Below are 24,138 nucleotides of genomic sequence, written 5' to 3'. Positions count from 1 at the left end.
AATGTAATCCATACATAATAATAACAGAGGGGATAATGTACATCCTTGTCTGACACCAGATTTAACATTTAACCACCTGTTAAAAATTTTTTAATTTTAACTTTTAAATGTTTTAACTTTTTAGTGCCTTACATCAGTTATGTACCCTGAAGATGCCGACAGCCTTAGTTGGTGAAACTAGTTGGTATAACATAGTTGTTTCTTATATGCACTTGATCAATATAGTCCCATTAGAAGTAATTCCATTTAACCGCCTTCCTGTTCTTCCTTCAATTCTAACTGTTGACTTACAACTCAAATAAAGACTAAGTATTGCTTGATGTAATGCCCCATTGACACCATATAACTGTAGCATTTCGAATAGCTTTTCTCTTGGTACCTTGTCATATGTTGTTTCCAGATCTACAAAACTTAAATACAGATCTTTGTTATATTCCCATGATTTCTCAACTATCTGTCGTCAAGTGAAAATCTGATCCTGACAGCCTCTATTTGGCCTGAATCCAGCTTGTTCTTCACCAAGCTTTTCTTCCACAATTCTTCTCAACTGTTTCCCAAGTATACTTGCATATATCTTACCAGGAACACTCAGTAGAGAAATATCTCTGCAATTCTCACATTCAGTTTTATTTCCCTTTTTATATATGGGTACTATGAGAGCTCTATTCGAATCATCTATAATTTGTCCCTCTGTCCAGGCCTTCTGAACTATGCAGTGAAGCCACTGTATTACTTTCATACCTCTGAACTTGAGCATTTCTGGTTGAATATCATATACTCCAGCTACCTCTCCACATTTCAGGCTTCTGATGGCTTTTTCTACTTCAAGTATGGATATCTATTTTATGCCTGGTCAGTGTTTTTTACCACTGTGCTGTCATCACTGCTTGTTTCATTTAGCAGTTTTTCAAAGTAATTACTCCATACTTCAAGGATATCTTTTTCTCCCGTTTTCATGTCACCTTTATCATCTCTAACTCCTTTTACAGCACTTTTTCCTCCATTCCTAATAAAGTTTCTTCAACAACCTCCAGAATATTTTGCCACCTTCTTGATATTTATTTTCTATATTCTTGCCAAAGTCCTCCCACAACTTTTGTTTAGCTAGTTTTACACACTGTTTAGCATTCTTACATTTGTCTGTATATTCTCTAAGAGCACAAGCTGACTTATATGCCAGGAACTTTTGATATGCTTTCTTCTTTTCCTTCACTGCCTCTTTAACTTCCTGAGTTCACCATGGAGTTCTAATTTTTCTATCCTTGCAGACAACTTCACTACATGCCTTTCTAGCTGATTCAATCAGGGCTTTCTTCAAGGCTTGCCACTGAATCTCCAAGGTTTGATTCCTGTTCTCAAACTCTTTCATTTTTTCTTCAATAATCTTTGTGTATTTTAGTCTACAGTTCACATCTGAGAGCTGCTCAACTTTTATCCGCTTTAAAACTTTCTTATATGTTCTTCTTTTCGATATGAAATTCAATTTTAATCTGCTCAAGACTAAATGGTGATCACTTCCAATTTCAAATCCTCTGTACCAGTGTTGCAAATTTAGCTGTTTTGGAGCTAGATCTAGCTCTTTTTTTTCTTCCCTGGCTCCAAAAATTTTAATCTAGCACCTAGCTCTATCAGAACTAGTTTCAGCTCTTTTTAGTTCTTTTTATAACTTATTGTTAAAGAAATAATTGTTTTAAAAATTTTCCTGATGTTTGTATTTGATAAGGAATTGTATTGTAAGTTTGGTGTGAGCATCGTACATGTTTCAAACGCATGATGATGTCAGTCAGTCACGTGGCTCAACAGTCTGCCATTTTTTCACCTTAAAATTGATAGCACAGCTATGTTACTCTTTGCACAGTGTTCTGGTTGGTAGTTATGGTAGCAAGTAGGAAGTTTTCAAAGACTGATTGTAATTCGTTGTATATCCTTCTTCAAAAATGAGCAAAGAGAAAAATAAAGCTTACAAGCAAAAATTTAGGAGGGAGTGGTTGCAAATGGGAATGTTTAGTAAATGGTTGTGTGAAGTTTCTGGTGACGCTACAAAAGGCCACTTTACGTTTTGCAGATGTGATATAGCTGCTAAATATTGTCAGCTTATAAAGAATAGTGAAACTAAGAAACATCTTGCTGCATTTCCATATAAGGCTGTTCCTATTACAAATATGCTTGTGAAAAAGTCTGATGAGACCGCGAACTTTGAAGGTAGGTTAGCATTATTTCTTTGTTGCGATCATCGTAGATCTTTGCAAAAATATTATTCCAGACAGTCAAATTATGCCAAGGGTAAAAATGCACTGAACCAAGTGCTCTGCAATTGTAAAGAATATTCTAAGTGAGCATTTTGAAGATCTAATTGTGGACATTGGAGATGAAAATTTCAGCTTGCTAATAGACGAATTGAATGATATCACAGTGAATAAGATTTTAGGAATGGCCATCATTTATTATAGCAAGAAATTCAACAAAATTAAGCATACATTTCTGAGCATGGTGGTTCTAGAAAAGTGTGACGCTAGTGGTATTGTGGCTGCAATGAAAAAAGAGCTCTTGACCAAGAAACTGGACATTAAAAATCTGATTGCAATTGGTACAGACAACAGCAGTATTATGGTTGGTGTCAGTAATAGCATTTATGAACAACTGAAGCCATATATTCCCTCCTTAATTTTAATTAGATGCATATGCCATTCATTACAACTGGCAATGTCTCACACTTGTGCAAAATCCAAGAAAATTATAATTTTTATTCTAATTTTAGTTGCTGAAACATATAAGGTTTTCACATTATTCTTCTTCAAGACAAGCAGCATACAAAGAGCTGTATCAAACTATCGACGAAAATGATGCTCCACTGAAAATTGTAAGCAATTGTGCACCAAGGTGGCTCTCCATTGAACCTGCAGTAGACAGAATTCTTAGCCAGTGGTCGGAATTAAAAACTCACTTTGAAGTCGTGAATGTGACTGAGAAATGTTACAAAGCTCAAATTTTGTGGGAGATGTACAAAGATGAAAGGAATCTGTTGTACCTTTTATTTTTGCATCCTGTTCTAGTTCAAGTTCAGCAAGTTAACAAAATTTTCGAATCTAACAGTGCGGATAAAATGAGATTATTTAAAGACCTTTCTCATTTGATTCACTCTATTGCTAATATGTTAGTACTACCATCATCCACAGTTGACCCTCTAGAGTCAGAGATTGATGACTATTTGGATCCCAATCCAAATCTTGGTTACAGATTTGAAAGAAAAATTTCAGAGTTGATGATACAAAATAAAATAATGCAAAATGATGAGCGAAATCTTAGAAGTAGAGCAAGACAGTTTCTTCTTGGTCTCTTCAAACAGCTTAAGCAAAGGTTGCCTGAAAACTTGAATATTTTAAGAATGATGTCTTCTTTTTCTGTTCACAATACCCTAAAACATATAAAAGAACCTGTTACTCCCATCTTAGAAATAATGCTGAAAACAGAAAAAGATGTTGCTCCTGCTGAATACCAGTACAATACTATCCACTTAAATAAATGAACAAATATAGAAAACACTGAGCTATTCTGGGCTGAAGTACGAGAATATAAAGATGCATCTGGAATGAATCCATTTAAAGAAATTGCTCAGTGTGCAATAAATTTATTAATATTAATGCTGCCAAATTCTAATGTGGAAATTGAACGAATTTTTAGTTCCATGAATATAGTTAAAACTAAATTAAGAAACAAGATGGAATTGCCAATGCTGACAGTTATTTTGTCAGTCAAGTATGGCCTCAGGTATAACACGTGCTGTATAGACTATCATTTATCAGCATCTACACTGAGTAATATTGGAATGATGGCCACATATAATAAAGCTGAAAATCTAAGTGAAAACATGGGTGAATTAAGCGTAGACCACATGGGAGGTGTATTTAGCCACTTATATGCAAGTATCACTTCAACTTGAATAAAGTAAGTAACTTAAAAGTATCAGCTACTACATTTAAAATTTTAGCTTCAAATTTTTATTTTTAACTCCTTTTTTTTTAAAGATTTAGCTGTTTTTAGTAATTTTCATTTGGCAACACTACTCTGTACACTTTGGTGTCCTGCAATATTTATGTTGAGACCAGACTTGTTGCTTTCTATGTTTAATTCTTCAATCATTTCTCTTTTCTTTTAGTTTTTCAGGTATTTTAGAAAATAGAACAATGTCATCTGCAAATCTTAAATTGCTTAGATATTCACCATTTATTCTGATCCTTTTTTTTTTTTTTTTTTTGCCCAATTTAGATTTTTAAATATTTCTTGTAGGCAAGCATTGGTGATCAATGGTGGCATTGTATCACCATGTCTTATTTCTCAGTCTATTTCAATTTTTGCTTTTAAATTATTTAATTGTAATTGTACATTATTTGTTGCATTCTGGTATATATGTTGTATGTTATATGTATGGTTTTTCAATACCTTGGTTATTTAGTGCATCTATTATTGCTGTTTTTTCTATTTGAATAGAAAATCAAATAGAAAAAATGCTTTTTCATAATCGATGAATGCCATACAAAGTGATATATTGTATTCATTTGTTTTTTCTATTATGATTAATAGTTTGCAGGTAGTCATTAGTTGAATATCCACTTCTGAATCCTATTTGGTCTTTTGTTTGTGAGAATTTATCTCCTTTTTCTGTAAATTAAGACTATTTGTGCTTTGTTCTAGTCATTTGGGATTTTAGATTCTGTCAAGCATTTACTAAAAAAAACATTTGAACCTCTTTTAAGTAATTGTCTTCCTTCATGTCTTATCATATCTGTGTAATTTTATATGGTCCTGAGCTTTTATTATTTGGCATTTCTTTTAAAGCTTTTTCTATATCTTCAATCAATATTGATGGTACTGCCACAACATAGTGGAAGTACCAATCAGGACACACAAATCCACCAGAGTGGATTTCAATGTCCTGATTGGGCTGTTTAGAGCTGTGTAAATTACTATGAATTCTTCGATTCTTTCTATTATTTTTTACCATTCTTGTCTTTAATGTTGAATATTTGCTTTTACTTTTCTCAATAGTTTATTTGTGTTATATTCTCTTAAGTCTTTTATTTGTATGGACTGCAGAGTTTGGTAGATAGAAGAAGGAGAGGCGATATGATAGAGGCTTTTAAACTGATGAGAGATGGTTACAGGGTTGACACTGGGGAGTTCCTTCGCTTGGTTGAGCAGCGGGAAGGAGTCATGACATGGGGCCATCCCTGGAAGTTCCGAAAGGAAACTGTGAGAAAGAGGGTGAGGAGTGGTTTCTTTGCATGGAGGGTGGTTGAACCATGGAATGCACTGCCTGATGGAGTGGTGAGATCGAGAACGGTCAATGCATTTAAGGAGTGGTATGATAGACTTTGTGTTTCCTAGGAGGGACCTCCCTCGATGAGTCTTGATAGACTTGTGTTTCTTAGAAAGGACCTCCCACGATGAGTCTTTTGACTCCATGGAGGTCTGAATAATAATAATAATTATTATTATTATTCTCTTTTTGATGGTTCTGTTTAGCTCCAACTTTTCTACCTGGTTTAAGTTTTGCTTCAGTTTATTCTGTTAGTTTCTGCTGTTTTTCTCTAGTTATTTTTATCACATTTAAACTGTTTATGATTGAGTATTTAAATATTTTTCTTCTTTTGGTTCCAATAACCTTTTATTAATTTCTGTTTGATATATTTTTTTATTTTGTTCAAACATTTCATTTGTTATGGAGTCATCTGTTGTCTTTTGTATAAGTTTTCTAATTTCTACTCTTGTGGTTATGCTTATTCTTCCTCTTAGCATTCTACAGTCACTTCCTGTGTTGAATTTATTTAAGGCACCTATATCTTTGATCATATTCATTCTGTTAGTTAGGATGTAATCTATTTCATTTTTTGTTATATCATTCTGTCTTTTCCACGTCCATCTTTGTTGAGGTTTTTTCTTAAAGAAGGTATTGGCTATTTTCAGCTGATTTTTGGTTGAAAGATTAAAAGATTAGGAACAGAATAACTTGTTATTCTTCTCCAGTTACAATATATATATATATATTTAGCACTGCAAGTTAAAAATTTCCCATTCAAAGTGGCATGCTTTGAAGTGTTGATATTCAATAATCATATCAATAAAACTTTGAAGACATAAAAAGTTCTTGGTATAATCAGCAAAAAACAATACTGTTTGCCTGATTAGCTAAATGGATAGCAACTGCTTTCCATCCATATAATGAATGTATGTTATTCTCTTTAGAAGGAAAATGAATTTCATCATCCAGTGGAGAGCAACATTCTGCTTATCAAAAGCCTAAAATTCCTTGAAACGTTCCATGTTTGGTCTCTAGGGCAGGGTTTGTGGATTATCTAACCTTCAGCCCATCCAAACAACTAGAGGTTTACAATCTTTTACAGATCGGATTCATAAAAACATGTTAGGCTTAAAATAAATAGTTAATCAACATTAGCAATGTTTTACATACTGGAAGCATATTACAGAACCACTTTAATGCATCTGCTTGTACGAATAATATCATGATTGCCATTTCAGCCTATTAGTACCTTTTAAAGAGCTAAACTTCTTCTTCTTCTTCTTCTTATTATTATTATATGACACCTCCAAGGAGTCCAAAGTGCCCTCCCACAATGAGTCCAAGGACTCATTGTGGGAGGGCACATTATTGCACTGCCCAACTCACTGTCCTCCCTATTTAATGATCCACCTACTATTACTACCATCAACATACAATACTATCTACCACCCACTACTAACACTAATAATATTTTTGTCTGTAAATTGTGTGTGTTCTCACGGCCAATTTGCATGTATATATGGAAAACCAGAGTTTCCAGGAGGGAATAAATCCTGTTATGAGATTGGCTAACTTACCTTCAGTTAAAAAAGCCCAAAAGATTCCTCTCGTCATGATGAGAATTGAACTCAGGTCTTTTCCAAACAAGGGTGCAATGTTCCAATGCTCTTCCAATTGCCCTATGGAGGAGCTGTAAGACTGGCAATAAATGTTGCAAAGAGTGATGAGCAGGTGTTAAGCTGCTATGTTTGTATTAGCAGAATCTCATGCATGTCAAGAATCTTGGTAGCAAAAGGATAAAGGACTAGTGATTACTATTTCTACAAGTTACCAGAGGAATAACACTTCTGTAAAATGATTTAGTTAGGCAGCCTGGCATTCTAAGAGAAGTTGTAGTCAAGGAGGACTACAGCAAAAAAGTTATTTGGAAGCCTTTTTATAAACAATTTTCCATGGGAGTACTTTTCTTCCTCTTCTTGTGACTATACAGGGTGTTTCAAAAAGAATATCCCAATGAATTCAGCTATCGGCTTGATGTTGTCCATGTAGCAGGTGGAGGGCACATTGAGCATTTGTAATTGTGGTGAGTGAAACTTTATTCCTTACTTCATACTTGTAATTTATTTTGTAACTGTACCACATTTTCATTATTAAATATAATTATTTGAAATTGGGTCATTCTTTTTGAAACACCCTGTATTATAGGGAGTAGTCACTTTGTCATCTATTATTGAGATTTGTGACTAACTGTTCTTAAGTATGGTAATAACAATCCAAGATTTCAAATTCAGTGATACAAATGCTGAGTGAATTTTATTTATTTCCAGTTTGCAGCAGTTATAAGCATGAAGCAATTTTCGGTCTCCTGTTAAATGAAGGTGTTTGTATAACTGAAAGCCTTTTTTTCTTAAGTGATGTAACATGGGTTGTGGTTTGTATACACATAAGTGATTTTATTAATGCCTCTCTTTATCAATCAACTTACCTGATTTTTATGTGGATTATATAACAGAATGCACTGTGCCATATGAAAGGCAACAACTGCATTTCCTCCCAGAGCAGCAACATGGGCTCGTACCATTGCTAAGACCTCTGTTATAAAATTCTGAATAAATCCACTTAAGCCACCATTCTAAAAAAAAAAAAAAAGTAATATAAGATATATATGCATAACTATGTACCTTACAATTATTATAAATTGAAGACTTAGTATGTGAGAAAATAAAATTATAATTCTCTACAAAAAGGAAACAGTTTGATTTCCCTCTCTTTTTATTCTACCAAATATAAGTTTCCTCTGTGGTGGAAAAACATAACTCCATACAGAGAGAATAGATACCGATCAAATGGCAAACTTAAATAAATTCTTTGTCTGCATCAATACATAAATGTTACACTCAACCCCCCAGCCATTTACTGTATTTCTAATAGGATGTCATCAAGACTTGCAGAATAAGAAACCAAACCATTTCAAATAGGAAATTGGCTGATGAAAGCTGTGGAGTTCTCAGAATTACCTATTGCTAATGATATGGTGTTATTAACAAAATTAAAGGGATGCTATTGTTACTTGAAACTCTGCCAGTGCTGGTCCCAAGTCCAGATGAGAAAGGAGGGTTGCACTTGTGGTCAGCAACCATAATATGGAAAAAACATATTGCTACAGGAACCTCAATCATTGCTGGAAAACCGACACAAAACCAAGAGGGAGAAGTGCTGTGGAAAATGAAGCAAGCCAGTGAAAGCTCCATCGGGGAAGCACAGGCGGAAAACTCCAAGAAAAAACCTCTTTGGTCCAAAACTTTTAACCAAAATTAGATGCTGGAATATTAGTACTTTGTACGAAACTGGAAAAGCTAACTTACTAACCAGAGAAATGGACAGATACAAAATAGAAATACTAGGTCTAAACTAACAACAAACAAATACATTTTATATTCTGGAAACAGAATGAAGATGACACACATAGCAAAGGTGTAGCTTTCATGCTAACAACAGATGCCAAAAGAGTACTAATTGAATGGAAACCAGTTTCTGAAAGAATCATCAAAACTGGATTTAAAACTAAATACAGAAATGTGACTATAATAAACATATATGGACCAACAAACAATGCAAAAACAGAAGGGAAAGAAGACTTCTTTTTGACATGCTTCAAAAAGAAGTAGATGAAGTAAAAAGTAAAGATATGCTTTTAATTATAGGTGACATGAATGCAAAAGTAGGAGATAGTAACATGGGATATGAACGAATAATGGGAAAAGAAGGTTTAGGAAACTGTAACGAAAATGGAGAAATCCTAAAAGATTTTTGCACTTTCAATGATATGATCATAGGAGGAACCTTATTTAAACATAAAGACAGACTTGGATATCACCTGATAAGAAATCCAAAAACCAAATAGACCATATTTTAATAAACAGACCTTGGAGGTTCACTTAAATCTGCACCTCTCCAAACTCTTACTCCAAGTAAGAGTTTGGAGAGGTGCTGATGCCTTTACAGACCACTTATTATTGATTGTAAAAATAAAAATGAAACTAAGAAAAATATTTAAAGACAAGAATCAAAGAATTAAATACAATATATCTAAACTGAAAAACAAGGATACAAAAGACAAATATAAAGTAACATTAGGGAATAAATATGGAAGCCTTGTAGAACAATATAAGGAAATAGACATTGAAGAGAGCTGGGAAAATATATTCTTTATTTTTGGGAAAGAATATTCTTTCCCAAATTGGCTCACGCTAGTATTCGCCGATATTTTTATAGTTTACTATATTCGGCATGAAACTCTCTGAGTTTCTTATTCGGTTTTAAAACAATGTGGGATTTAATATCCCCTTAATTTAAATAGGGAAAGAATATATTTAATAGTACCGTCGAAGAAGTTCTGGGAAGGTAGAGTAGGAATCACAACAATGGATCTCTGAGGAAACCATCAAATTATGTGAAGAAAGGAAAGCTTTATGGAATACAGTTCTGCAAAGTACATTTATCCTATTTCTTTTGAATAAAATGAAAGAAATAGGATAAATGAAAGATACAGGCTTAAAAACGGACATGTAAAAAAAAAGTGCAAGGAAAGATAGAAGAGTTTTCCTGGAGGAAATGTGCAAGTAAATTTGACCCAAAGAGATTGTTTGAGATAACAAGAAAGTTAGCTGGGAAGAGTTTTAAAAGAGAAGAGCCTGTAAAAAATAAACAAGGAAAGTTACTCACAAATGAAGCAGACAGAAAAAAGATGGGTAGAACACTTGCAAGAAATTTTAAATGGAGAAATAGAAAACCTAGAACAAGAAATACCAGAAACACCAGAAGAAAAAATACTTAAAATAAATACAGGCACTATAACTAAACTAGAAATAACTCAGGAAGTAAAGAAAACAAAAAACAATAAAGCAGCTGGGGGTGACAATATACAGGTTGAATGAACTACTTAAAGCAGATATAAACACTACTGTTGAAACGCTACACCTGCTATTTAATCAAATATGGGAAAAGGAGGAATGGCCAGAAGACTGGAATACAGGACTTCTGGTGAAACTGTCAAAAAAAGGGAGATATAACACTTAGTAAAAATTGGAGAGGGATTTCACTTCTAAATGTTGTATATTTACTAGAATTTTGCTAGAAAGAACGAAACAACAAATTAAAACTAAACTGAGGAAAGAACAGGCTGGGTTCAGGCCAAACAGATCTTGTATTGATCAGATAACATTAAGAATAACTGTTGAACAATCAATAGAGTGGCAGAGTAGCCTATATTATTTGGGATTCATCGACTTTGAACATGCATTTGATAGCATAGACAGAAAGACTATATGGAAGTTAATGAAGCACTATGGGATTCCTCAGAAAATCATAAATATAATAAAGAAAACTCATGAAAAATACAAAATCCAAATAATAAATAATGGCAAACTATCAGAACCATTTGCAACAAACACAGGAGTAAGACAAGGATGTATATTCTCCTCGACCATCTTTCTGATTGTTATTGATTGGGTGATGAGGAAATCATTCTAGCTGAAGAAAGAATTGGCATTCAATGAGGATGGTCAAATAAAATCATTGACTGGATTTTGCAGACGATATATGCCTTTTGGCACAAAAACATCAACACCTCCGAACGAAAATAGATAATATAAACCAGGAAGCAAAAAAATGTGGATTGAAATTAAATCATAAGACTAAAGTAATGAAGATAAACCGCAAACAAGAATTAGTCTTTGAAATACTAGGGAAAACACTGTAACAGGTAGATAACTTTTGTCTACCTGGGATCAGTGATCAGCACACAAGAAGGAACCAAACAGGCCATACAAAATAGAATCCAGAAAGCACAGATTGCATTCAGTATGAAGAAGAAAATTTGGGAGTCCAAAGAAATAAAATTAAAAACCAAAATTAGGCTCTTCAACACTAATGTTAAACCAGTTTTACTATATGGAGCTGAGACATGGTCACTAATAAAGTACAACATAAATAAAATACAGGTCTACATAAACAAATGCTTGAAGAAGATACTAGGAATATACTGGCCAAATAAAATAACAAACATAGAACTTTGGGAGAGAACAGGTCAAACCAGCATCAGAAATGAAATCACTAAAAGAAAATGGAACTGGATAGGTCACACAATCAGGAACCTAGATAAAGAAATAGCAAAAGTTGCATTAGAATGGAATCCCCAAGGCAAGAGGAAAACAGGTAGACCCAGGATAACATGGAGAAGAGAACTAGAAACAGCGGCAAGACGGTTGGGATGTTCGTTCCTGGAAAGAGATCAAAAAAGAAGCATTGAATAGAGTCAGATGGAAGTCAATGGTTGAGGCCCTATGCTCTGCAGGGAGTGAAGAGAATAGGTAAGGTAAGATAATTGTTACTTGAAGATATGGTTGAAGCAATTAAGGCTATGAAACCAGTGTATTATTATTATTATTAAGAGAGACCCTGGGAGTCAGTCAGGAACTCCTCATTTCTGATATCATTTTTGACAATCTCCTTTGCACTTTCTCCACTGTATCAGAATCACTATGGAAACCAGGTGACCAGACTTGAACACAATAGTCTGTAAAAGTGAGGTCTTATCAAGACATTGTAATTACATATTAATTCATTTTATACAAATTATGAACTCTACAACCGTGTTATAAATAATTATTTTAATTTCCTGACATTTCGACCTCCATATTAAGGTCATCATCAGGAGTATACACATATATACAGAGACAAGCTAAATTACATTTCACATAGTATGCTGAAGAGACAATGATTGGATCAATGGTTGTTCTAATGGCCTGATGTCTAGTGAAAATAAAATAAAATTACAATAAATAAATGAAATGAAATGAAATAAAATAAATTAACTACATCAAAGCTATATTCTATTTAAGACAACATCAGGGAAACATTCTTTCATATAGATAGTTTTATATGAAACTATCTAACATCAATGCATTGACAGTGAAAATGATGTCCTAATTTAACATGACAATTGTTAAATTATATTTAGGATCCTGGATTACCTATTGTTCTATTTAAAATTAACTCTTAAGGAGAAAGGTTAAGTGGGTAGAATATGTGCCTTCCATATGTTTGGGATTTTAAACTATCATCATTGTTAAGATTAGGGTGATTGATAAGAATCTCACAGGTCTCTTAAATTTACATTCACACCATGTTTTGGTGTGAATGTAAATTTAGTGTAATGGCTCATGCAAAAAGTTAAGCAAGTTTGAGCATGGTTAGTAGTTGGAAGTAGTTCGAACAATCGTTCGAAGCTGTTGGCACACTCTTCCTCGATGAGTCTTTGGACTCCCTGGAGGTGTCACATAATAATAATAAAACATATTCTGCTCTTTACCCTCTATGTTCCCAGAATTATAGCAACATCCCACAAATATCCTGTCCTGACTGCCTTCATGTCACACTATGTTCTCAAAACCCGAATCTCCCCCAAATCCTCTACTCAGAGAGGACCCACATCACTTATAAGTAATACTCAACCACTGCATCTGCTCTTTCTATCCTGCCAAAATATGCTATATTGTGCTACTTCTGTCAACCACGTTTCACCAATCTCAATAATCTTTGGACAGGCAGAGGCTATCAATGCTACCAATTCATTTCCTTTGTTCTTGATACGCCTGGCATTTGTATAAAGAAACATCAATGCATCGTCAGTGTTTCTATTCCTATTATTATTCCCTCCAGACTCCGTTAGCCTCTGCATTGCACTATACATTCCTCCCTTCTTCCAAGTGACCCCCAACAGGCAGCCCCCCGGCTACCATCCATCCTGACAACTCTAGTTTCCCTGCACCAACATTCCCACATACCCAGAAAACAACATTTTCTCCAGATGCCTAAGTCCTTCCTCATTTAAATGCAGTCTGTCTTTTGCATACCACTCGCTTCCATCCTCAAATGCATTCCAAGTTAATGTGAAATTTGGAATTGTTTGGACCTTACAATATTTTCATAGTCAAGTTGATATGAAGAAGTGGCCAATCGCAGACAATCATCCAAATGATCATTTGTAATTTGGTTTCTTAATTGATTTTTTATGGCAGTCATATTTGAAAAAGCAAATTCTGACAAGCATGTCAATCTGAAACACGACAGAATTTTTTGCGCAATATCAGTTAATATTGGGAATTTTTCATATGCATTTTCATATGTATTTTTCATAGTTCCAAATGACTTCGTTGTTTATTGATTTCAAATTTAAACTATTCTGAATGTTTATTATCTCAAATTCTACTTCAGCTTGGTTTATATCAAACAGCCCACTAATTTAATTTGAAATTTCTGTGATGTTCAAGTTTTCTTGAAATGGATTATTGATAAAAGATACAATCATTTCAGTTTTACTAAAATCTTTAAATATTAATTTCTTCCTCAACTAATTCCATTTCATGAATAAATTCTTTAAAATCATAGCGAAGCATTTCTTGATTTTGTTCAAAAAATTTTAATAAATATTGGAGATGTCTAAATTTGCAGTCATTTATATTTTTCTTTAATAAAAGTAAGTATTGTTGGAAAGTTTTTATTTAACTTAACATGTCAATTAAATTTTTATCTCTACCTTGTAACTCTAAATTTAAATTGCTTAATTTTGTACAGAAATCTACTAAAAATGATAAGTGTAACAACCATCTTTTATCACTCAATTGTGGATAAATTTTCACCAAGAAAATTTTTATATCGTTAATTAATACAAAAAATCTTTCTAAAAATTGACTTCTGCTGAGCCAGTGAACATTATTGTACAACAGAAGTTCCCTATCATCATCTGCCAGTAATTTAAATAATCGGCATTGCAGGGCTTTTCCTCAAACAGAATTTACAATTTTAAATGTAATATCCAAAACATCTTTTGTGTTTAATCGTTTACTACACAGTGCTTGTTGGTGAATAATACAGTGGTACGTTAAAAAATCTGGATATTTGTCATCGTTTTTATATAATGAAATGAAGCCTGATTTATTACCTATCATTGCAGGAGCACCATCAGTAGTAATAGACACAAGTTTAAAAAGCGGAAGTTTGTGTTGTTTCACAAATTCATCACATGCCGAAAAAATGTCTTCTCCCCTAGTCCTTCCCAATAATGGTATAATTTTCAAAAGTTCTTTTTTACTTGAATAATCTTGAAATTCCATGCGAATAAATACCATTAACTGAGCAATATCAGTTAAGTCATTTGATTCATCAAATTGTAATGAAAACTCAACACACTGGTCAATGTCTGACAATAACCTGGCTTGGAAACTTTTCTCTGGCAATTGGAACTCTTCCTTTCGGCAATTTGAAACCTTGTCTGTGGCCTAGAAGTAGTCTCTCTCTCTAGCGATGTCTCGAACCGAGAAGCTCCTTTCTGGAAGCGGGAAACTCCTCTCTCAACAACGTGGATCCAGGCAGTCTCTCTAGTGGTGACTCTGGATCAGGCGGCCTCCTCTCTGACAGCAATTCTGGAACTGGGACCCCTTCTGCTTGCTTCAGTCCCTTTTTATTAGGCCTCCTCTGAGACCTTGCATGTTGGCAACCCCCCCAAAGAATAAGTATGAGTTTTTCATCTTAAGTTTCAAGTTCGGCATGCCTTTGATTCTCCTTCGCTTTCTTTTGATTGTAAGTTGCTGGCCATCAGAAAGTTGTTTGAACTCTTTCTGACTGACTTCGGAGATTTTTACACTTAGAGCCTGCAAGCCTTTCTCATACATACAAATTTCAATAACAATCTTTCTAATGCTGGCATGTACAGCTTCGGCGACAAAAACATTGCCTTTGTTTTTAACACTCTAACATATTCTTATGAAAGCAGTATATACAGTTAGCTTCAAAAGAGTTATTTACAAAAACATCTAATACAAACTATACCGAGACAAACAAAGTTTATTTTTTTACAATATTCACATGGGACTTAACCTAAGTAAAAAAATCGATGTAATGTGCTTTGGAATATTTAATATTTAAGCTACAATCGAGTTTATAATCGTATTCACTCGGCTCGCTGTTTGACTTCCACTGATCCAAATGAATTCATTTACCCAGATTTATAAGAAAATTACTGATTTGACAATTTAAAGAAAAATAAATAAACAATAGCAATACACTTAAAGCGAATTAAAAATAATACAAAATAATGATAAATAAAATATTACATTTTCAGTTTTAATTAAATTTGTAAGTAAGGAATAATGCGCAAGAGATCAACCAAAAATCGCTCCGCAATCGACGGGTTGAACACCCCTGTCCTATAGTATACCATGTAAAACCTAGTCCTTAAATGTTCGCAGGCGTAGTGATAATGTGTCAATAAACAGAATTATGGCAGCTGCTATTACTAATACACAGCACAAAAGAAACTAACAAGATATACTAAAAATAATATACTAAATAACAAAAATCCTTAAACAAACTATCCAGAGTAATTTTAAAACAAATACTCTAGTAATTTATATCAAAACTAATCTTTTTTCTACTGCCACCTTATTAATGCTTCCTACATTATCTTCCCTCTTTCTCAAGGTACCTCAAAAAATTGTGCCCTCTTCATGGCATTTCCTATATTATGACCAAAATCTTATGACTCTTGATTAGCTGCTTTTACATATAACTTTAGTTTTCTTGACCTGTCTGTATATTCTCTAAGAGCAAACATTAACTTATTAGTTACAAGCTTTTTACCAGCTATGAACAGACACAGAGGAAAACCACAATCCAAATCCAGGTAGATCAATTCACTCTGAAGTACCTTAAAAATCAAAATGTTAGATACAACATCACTATTGTCAATACAGAATTTAACAATACTGGAGTGCTGACAAGTAATAGACTAATTTGGAGGAAAATTGTTGATAGGAGATTAGTAATAATGTAAACTTAATAATAATGTAATACTGTCATAGTGGCTGTATATTCCTTGAGGGTACATATCAGGAAATTAATGATGATAACCTGCTTTCTTTCAAAAATTCATTTTATAGGATTCCTTCTTTTTTGTAGATTGCTTCTTTAACTTCCTGTGACCACCAAGAAATTCTTATTTTTGTATCTCTGCACAGACAATTTCACCTGCTTTGCTGGATGAGTTAATCAATGTTTTCATTAAATTTTGCCACCCGGTCTCTAAGGAGTGGTTCTTATTTACAAATTTCTTCACTTTTTTCCCTAATAATATTTGTATATTTGAGTCTATAATTCAAATATCACTGTTGTTCCACTTTAATTACTCTAAAAACTTCAGTGCATCTTTTTCTTTACAATGAAAAAGATGGATATCTTCTATCTCAAATTCTCTAGACATTTTTATATCATGGACCAATCTGAAGATATCACTCTCAATAACATGGCTTTTTCTTATTTTTGTGTGTTCCCTCCAAAGAAATTCATGTATTTTTATGTTAGAACATGGTCTCAGTAATGATCAGTCCATTTCCTGAATATCTAGCAAGAAATAATCGCTCTATATTCTAGTGAAAAAACCATTCCCGTCCTTTTCTCCAAATTTTCCAAAATTTTTCTGTATCTGGAATTAATTTTCTCAATTGCTATTGTGTTTCCAATGAGAAACAGCTTTTACTTTCTCTTTATATCAACTACCCTCACACTAATGACTCAGAAAACACATATTTCCTACTAGACCTTTCTGTGAGATCACTGGGCACAAATAAGCCACAATGTACAATTTCCTATTCTGAAATTTTCCCAAATCAGAAACTAGCTCCTATTCATATACTATACCTACTCCTTCATTTTCCTGATCCCTAATGCCTAAGTAAACTGTCTTGTGTGTGTGTGTGTGTGTGTGTGTTATGTTCCATCGAGTCGTTTTCGATTCCTGGCGACTCCATGAACATGCACTCTCCATTCAGATCTATCCCTGACCATGTCTTTCAGAACCTCCAAGCATGCTCCAGTTGCTTCTTTAACTCCATCCACCTATCTAATTCTTGGTCTTCCTCTTCTCCTATTTCCATCAACTTGAGCAAGCATCATCATCTTCTCCAGACTGTCATTTGCTCACATAATATGTCCGAAGTATGACAATTTTTGCTTGATGATCATAGCTTCGAGGGAGCAATTTGGCTTTATTCTGTCTATTGCTGATTTATTGGTTTGCTTTACAGTCCATGGTATTCTTAGTAAGCATCTCCAAACCCATAATTCAAATGCATCTATCTTCCTTCTTTCACTCTTTCTCAGGGTCCAACTTTCACATCCATACAGTACCACAGGGAATACCATTGCTTTCACTTTCTGATTTTTGTTACGAGGCTAATATCTTTAAAGATCATGCTTAAATTTGTCATCGCTTTCTTTCCAAGTAATAATCAAGTAATAATCTTCTTCTAACTTCTTCAGTACAATAACCATATTCGGGATCCTAGGAGCACAAAATTGCTAACTAATTAAAAGAAACACACGTATTAACCACAGTGAAAATTATTTAATTGTAAATATTTCATCCTAAGTATCTTAGGACATCATCAGTACAGTAGTTTTAAACAATAATAGGAATAACATACAGTTAGGGCACATGATTACAATAGAATCTCATTAAACGTGCGTAACGTGTTACAAAAAAAAAAATAAATAAATAAAATAAATAATTATTTAACACAATTTTGTATGACAATTTCCTATACTTAGTAAGAACGTCGTTGCGGTTTAAGTTTGGTCTATGTAGTAGGGCTTCAGAACTTTCTTTGTATAAACGTTCATGTTTATATAAAGATCTATGTAAAAGTTTAGACTTTTCCCAATGGATCCTATGGTTTGGATTTTCAATTCCAAACCACGTTATTACTATTCCTAAAGTATGGGAAACTGTCATACAAAATTGTGTTAAATAATTTTTTTTTTTTTTTTACTTCTGTAGCACGTTAAATGAGATTCTATTGTAATCATGCGCCCTAACTGTATGTTATTTCTATTATTGTTTAAAACTACTGTACTGATGATGTCCTAAGATACTTAGGACATCATCAGTACAGTATGAAATATTTACAATTAAATAATTTTCACTGTGGTTAATACGTGTGTTTCTTTTAATTATGATCGCACCACAGGTTTCATTATTTAAAAAAAAAAAAAAAAAATTGCTAACCGCTTCCATTTTCTCCCCATCTACTTCAAAATCATTAAGTTCACATGTTGCCATAACTTTTGTCTTTTCGAGGTTAAGTTTAAGACCATATTTAGCATTTTCTTCTTTTACTTTCATAATAAGTTCCTCCAAATCTTCTTTGCATTCTGCTAGCAAGGGGGTATCATTCCAACTGAAGACTCTTCCAGCCCTGCCATTCTTAAAATGTATTCACTGTACAAGTTAAACAGGTACAGAGATAAAATACATCCTTGTCGCACCCCTTTACCTATTGTGAAATACTCAGTTTCTCCAAGATCTCTTCAGACAGTAGCTTCTTGTTCATAATAAAGATTCCTCAGAAGGATAATGAAATGCTCTGGGACTCCCATTGTTCTTAACACAGTCCACAGTTTCACATGATCTACAGAGTCAAAAGCCTTGCTATAGTCAAGGAAACAAAGGTGGACATTCTTGTGATATTCCTGTGCTCTTTCTATTATCCATCTCACACTGGTGATTTGATCTCTTGTTCCTCTGCCTTTTCGAAATCCTGCCTGTTCATCTGGCATTTCTCTCTTCATTAATGATTCCAGTCTTTTCTGAATGATCTTAAGTAAGACTTTACTTGCATGAGAAATCAGTGCTATAGTTCTGTAATTTTTGCACTCTCTTACATCACCTTTTTTCAATAAAGGTATATAAACTGATTTTTTCCATTCCCTAGGCCATGTAGTGTGATCCAAATTCGCCGCCATAGAGCTGTTAAAATTTTAACTGGCTCTTCTCCCAGGGCTTCGAGCAGCTCAATGGGTATTCCATCTCCTCCTGGTGCTTTCTTACTGGATAGCTGTTGCAGTGCCCACCTCACTTCACTCTCCAGTGGTACTGGCTCCTTTGTGTAATCCTGCTCTTCAAATTTCTCAGTAATTTTGGAGTCCTTTCTGTAAAGGGCTTCTGTAAGATATCTTTTGTGTTTACTTTTCAATATTGTCACCTTGGCACTAAACTTCCCTGTTAGTTCTCTGATCTTTTTGAAAAGATCTCTTGTTTTTCCTTTCTTGTTTTGGTCTTCTATTTGTTGGCCTTTCTGGTTAAAGTATTTTTCCTTGTCTCTTCTGGCTTGTCGTTGAAACTCTGCATTCAAATGCCGTACTTCCTGCAAATTTCCCGTAGCCTTTATTTTCCTCCTTTCCTGAGCAGTTTTGATGGCATCTTCTGACAGTCATTTAAACTTCTTCTTACAAACTGTTGGAATATTCTTCTTTGCTTCTGTTTTAATTATATCTTTAATCTCTTCCCATAGTTCATCTGATTCTCTTTCAAACAAATTGAGTGTGTTGAATCTGTTCTCTATACTAATATTGTATTCAGCTGGCATGTATCCAAGATCATATCTGATTGACATTTGTGTTGTTTTCAGTTTCCGTAGTTTCACATGTATTGTAGCCACTAATAACTCATGGTCTGTTCCACAGTCTGCACCTAGAAAAGTCTTGACAGATTGAATTGCACTTCTCCATCTTCTTTGTCCAAGTATATAGTCAATTTGATTTCTGTATTGTCCATCAGGTGATATCCATTGGTACAATCTTCTTTTGTGCTGTTTAAAACAGGTTAGTAACAAACAAAGAACTCTCTGCACAAAACTCAACTAGCCTCTTCCCTGCAGTGTTACGAATACCTAAACCAAAACGACCTGTTATTCCTTGTTCCTCGGTCCAGTCTCTCCCACTTTTGCATTTCAATCTCAGATAAGTAGCCATAAATCTCGCTTTGGTGTTGCATCTATCACTTCTTGTAACTTGCCATAAAATTCTTCAATGTCTTCTTCTGATGCCTCTGTAGTAGGCGCATAAACCTGAATGATGGTCATATTCATTGGATGTCCACTCACTCTAAGAGAAATGATTCTGTCACTCACTGGATTATAACCCAGTACATACCTAGCCATCTTTTTCCTGAGTAAGAAAGATATTCCATTTTTACAACTTGTCTCATGTCCTGAGTAATCCACCATATTGTCCTCTGACTGAAAATGGTCCATTCCTGTCCATCTAAGTTCACTTATTCCTAATATATCCAGCTTCTTGTGCTCCACTTCCATCTTTATTATTTCCAGATTACCTTGGTTCATACTTCTAACATTCCAAGTTCCAATCCTGTGGTTTCTTGTGAAACAGGAGCCCCCCTTTTCCAACCAGCAACATTCGTGACCAAGCTTCCTTCCGGGTTTTTTGACCTGGACACATCATAAAAACTAATTCTACTTGTGGAAGCCCTCTGTTCTTCCCCAGTTGCATGCCTTCAGGCCGGGAGGTTTTACCATCCAGCACCATATCGTACTTTCTCATTTTTGGCATGTTCATAAACTGTCTTATACTTTAGTAAATCATATTATGTTGAGACTGTTAAAGTAGTAGTTGACTCTTCACACTTGGTCTTCTGACAAAAATAGCAAGTCCTGTATAACCAAGCATCCCAATCAGCATCATAATATATATCTAGTTTCAGTCAATACAGAATTTAACTTGATTAGCTAGGTCTCAAACTGCAAGGACATCCTTGTTCATTCAGCATCTAAGTATCTAGGAACAGGGCACACAAGAAAGTGAGCACCAGGCATCAGTTAGAATCTGCAGCTGGTTCTCTAAGCAGTCCCTCCTTCCAGTTTATCTAACTTTGTTTCCTAAGTGATAGTATCTCCCCACCCAATCTTCCCTTGCATGTCACAGCCATACACTATGCAAATAAGATCCAACAGGGTGGACCCTATCTGCATGGTGTATTATGACTGTCATAACTGCATGTGTTCTTCTGGCTGGTTTGCTTGTTTTGTGGGATAAAAATTTCCCCCACTGCCTCTGTATGAGAGTGGCTAACTTTCCTTCAGCCGAAAAGCCATGATAATAGTTCTTTGCATCCTAGAAGGGATTCAAACTCATGTCTTTCCAAATAATCATCAAAACTGACTGGGCTATGGAGGCTCTTTCTATTATGTCATATTTAATATTATATATCAAAGTATTTTTGTTTTTGTGTATTATATTAATTCTTTCACTTCATAATAAAAATTCATCTGGACATCTTTAAATATTTTATGAAATAGTCATATAAATGTACACCTCAGGAATAGAGTTTTTTGAAGAAAATAACATTCAATATCTATTTATGATAGATTGATCATTATTATTCCGATTAATTCTTCATTACTGTTTTATATCAACACTGCTGCTGAGTCTTGCAATCTCTTAATGCAACAGCTTTAACACAAAACTTAAATCTCTCTCTCTCTCTAACATACAAACACATGTGCACACAACACAAAAGTAAATGTTGTTCACAGCTTTGTTTTGAGGAATGGAGTTCATGCTGCATAAAGTGGAAGAATGACATAGGAACTCATGGTTAATGTTTCATTTAATTAACTGGATGTGCTGAGGTATTCAGTATCTCAAATTCTGAGATTACAATATATAAAGTTTTTTTTTTCCTTTTCTTCAATAATGGTTTTTATTTTTTAATAAATGAATTTAATTTAATAAATCACTGACATTCTAGTGACTAACAGTAAAGGGATGTTTTGCTAGGGATGCCTCAATCTATTATGCAGGTTTTCCATAAAGATGGTAATCTTCCATATTGAGATTCCTGAAGTTGTAGTTATTCATGCTGAAAAATTCTGGAATAATATATGTAGACACAAGAATGAAATAACTAAATTCAATAGCTAAATTAAGTATTTACAACCTGATGTTTTCTAGCTCAAGCCAGCATTATCAAAAAGAATGTTTAAGACATGTGTACTCAATGGGGAGAATTATAATGGCTTTCAGAACAAGGACAGCAATTCTGATATTTGCACCACCTTAAATCAAGGTATTTTAGCTGAAATATCCGGCACTTTAAACAAATTGAAGGTGTAACATTGCATTTCGGCATCACTATCTTATACATGGAATCCCTCGAAACAGTGGCACTTGATTTAGCCCCCCCCCCTCCAGTCCAAAGTATGACTGAAGTATATAGACGATCTCATTGCATCTGTCCACATGGTCCTAAGCTCTTTCCAACATTTTTACAATTCCTTGACAATATAGACCCTCACATCACTTTTACTGCTAAAGAGGAAAAAGAAGGGACTCTAGTCTTCCTGGATACCTTAGCCAAGGCAACAAGATGGGTCATTCATGTGTTCAGTTTATCAGAAGCCCATACACACTTATATAATGGCACACTTAATATAATCATACTGCCCAAAAAATTGGAATATTCAAAATTTTAGCCTCCAGGATAGAACAAATTTTGTCCTCAAAACAGGCAATGCATCTGGAACAAGAGGCTCTACTTACGTTTTGAAAAGAATGGTTACAACAAAAAATCCTCACTAAACATCTAAAAAAAGATATATATATATATATATATATATATATATATATATGCATATCGGGAAAGATAAGTGCTATTATGCATAATACAGTAATTGGAAACATTGCTCGAATTTTAATATACCATTGTTAATTTTTGATAATTTAGTGTGTCGATGTGATTATTGAGGAAATGTTACTGACTTTATTAATTGAAATTTTGAATCTTGCCTTCTTTGAACAGAACACAATGGGCATACTCATGACATCAACCATGCAGGTGTTGACCTGTGCAAAAATCAATCATTAATGATGTAGATTTTTCAAAAATTGTTCAATGTCATGAGTGTAATAAGTATGTGTGGTAGAATATGAAGGATATGTGGAGAAGCTGAAAAGGAGACGAGAGAAAGCATGGGTTTGTAAAAAGTGTGATATTTTGTTAGATTACGAGTTAACGAATGAAACAGACATAAGGCATAAAAGTTAGTGTAAATGAAAGTAACGGAAACAGAAAGAAAGCAAGTGAGACTGAGAAAGTAGGAGAATGCAAGAATAAAGAAACAAAAGTAAGTGTAAGGGAGCAAAAGAAAGTATGAATGAAGAAACAGGAGGAAGGAATGAGAGGTAGCAAGACTATGGGAGCGACAGAGTGAAACTGCTGTAATGCAAGATCTGAAGAGTTATTCAAAATAAAAAATGCAATGATGAATATGGGGAGTGACATTAGATGTTTAGTCAAAACAAATGAAAGTGTGTGCGAATGAATAGAATAAAAGAAAAAAAGGGTAAAAAGAGGTAATGAATGATTTGAGAGCAGCTGTGAATGAAGATTCCATTGTAAGAGGTTGGTTAATGAGAGAGTCCATAAGATCTGCTATTCAGAAGAAAGAATTAGCAAGATAATTCAAGCTTTAGACATGAGGAGGAAACAAGCTAGAGTGGTGGTTGTGGGGACAGATAATTTAAGTGGACATAAGGAAAATGTAAGGGCAAATATCAGGAGGTTATTGAGGAGAGTGAAAGATAACGGTATAGTGGGAAAGGTTGTCAGTGTATTGCTGAAGTATGACAATGATCTCCATTCTTCTTCAGTGTCTTATACATGTAGACATCTTTGGACGTTTGATGTCTGAACTGAACAAACACAAAGATGAAATTATTCTCTCTTCGTCAACATTTGCACGATAAAGCCCATTTCCATCATTAACACAGTTATATAACATTGTTATTCTTACACTCGCATTCTCACCATTCCTCCCTTTGTAATTCAGTTTCCCTGACTCTCTGTGTTAGGTCTCATACCAGTTATTAGTTTTTCTAGACTCCTAATACCAAATGCATTCAGGTGTAGACCGACCCTCTTATAC

At 34.1% G+C, this 24,138-nt stretch overlaps 1 protein-coding gene across 3 annotated transcripts in view; it reads right to left on the bottom strand.

Annotated features, from left to right (window-relative positions):
- LOC150092739 (C2 domain-containing protein 5) overlaps window positions 1-24,138 on the bottom strand; it is a 615,319-nt gene that overhangs the window by 9,179 nt on the left and 582,002 nt on the right. For all 3 annotated transcript variants that reach the window (XM_090414825.1, XM_090414826.1, XM_090414824.1), the window contains exon 30: window positions 7,785-7,931. In XM_090414825.1, the coding sequence (XP_090270951.1) occupies window positions 7,785-7,931 (147 nt within the window). The remainder of the gene's footprint in view (window positions 1-7,784; window positions 7,932-24,138) is intronic.

Source organism: Typopeltis vanoorti, chromosome 25, assembly GCF_054136105.1.
Source record: "Typopeltis vanoorti isolate ZY-2024b chromosome 25, IOZ_Tvanoo_1.0, whole genome shotgun sequence".
NCBI classification, from domain to species: domain Eukaryota; kingdom Metazoa; phylum Arthropoda; class Arachnida; order Uropygi; family Thelyphonidae; genus Typopeltis; species Typopeltis vanoorti.
Note: the sequence above shows the minus strand (reverse complement) of the source record. Positions and strands in the feature narration are given on the sequence as shown.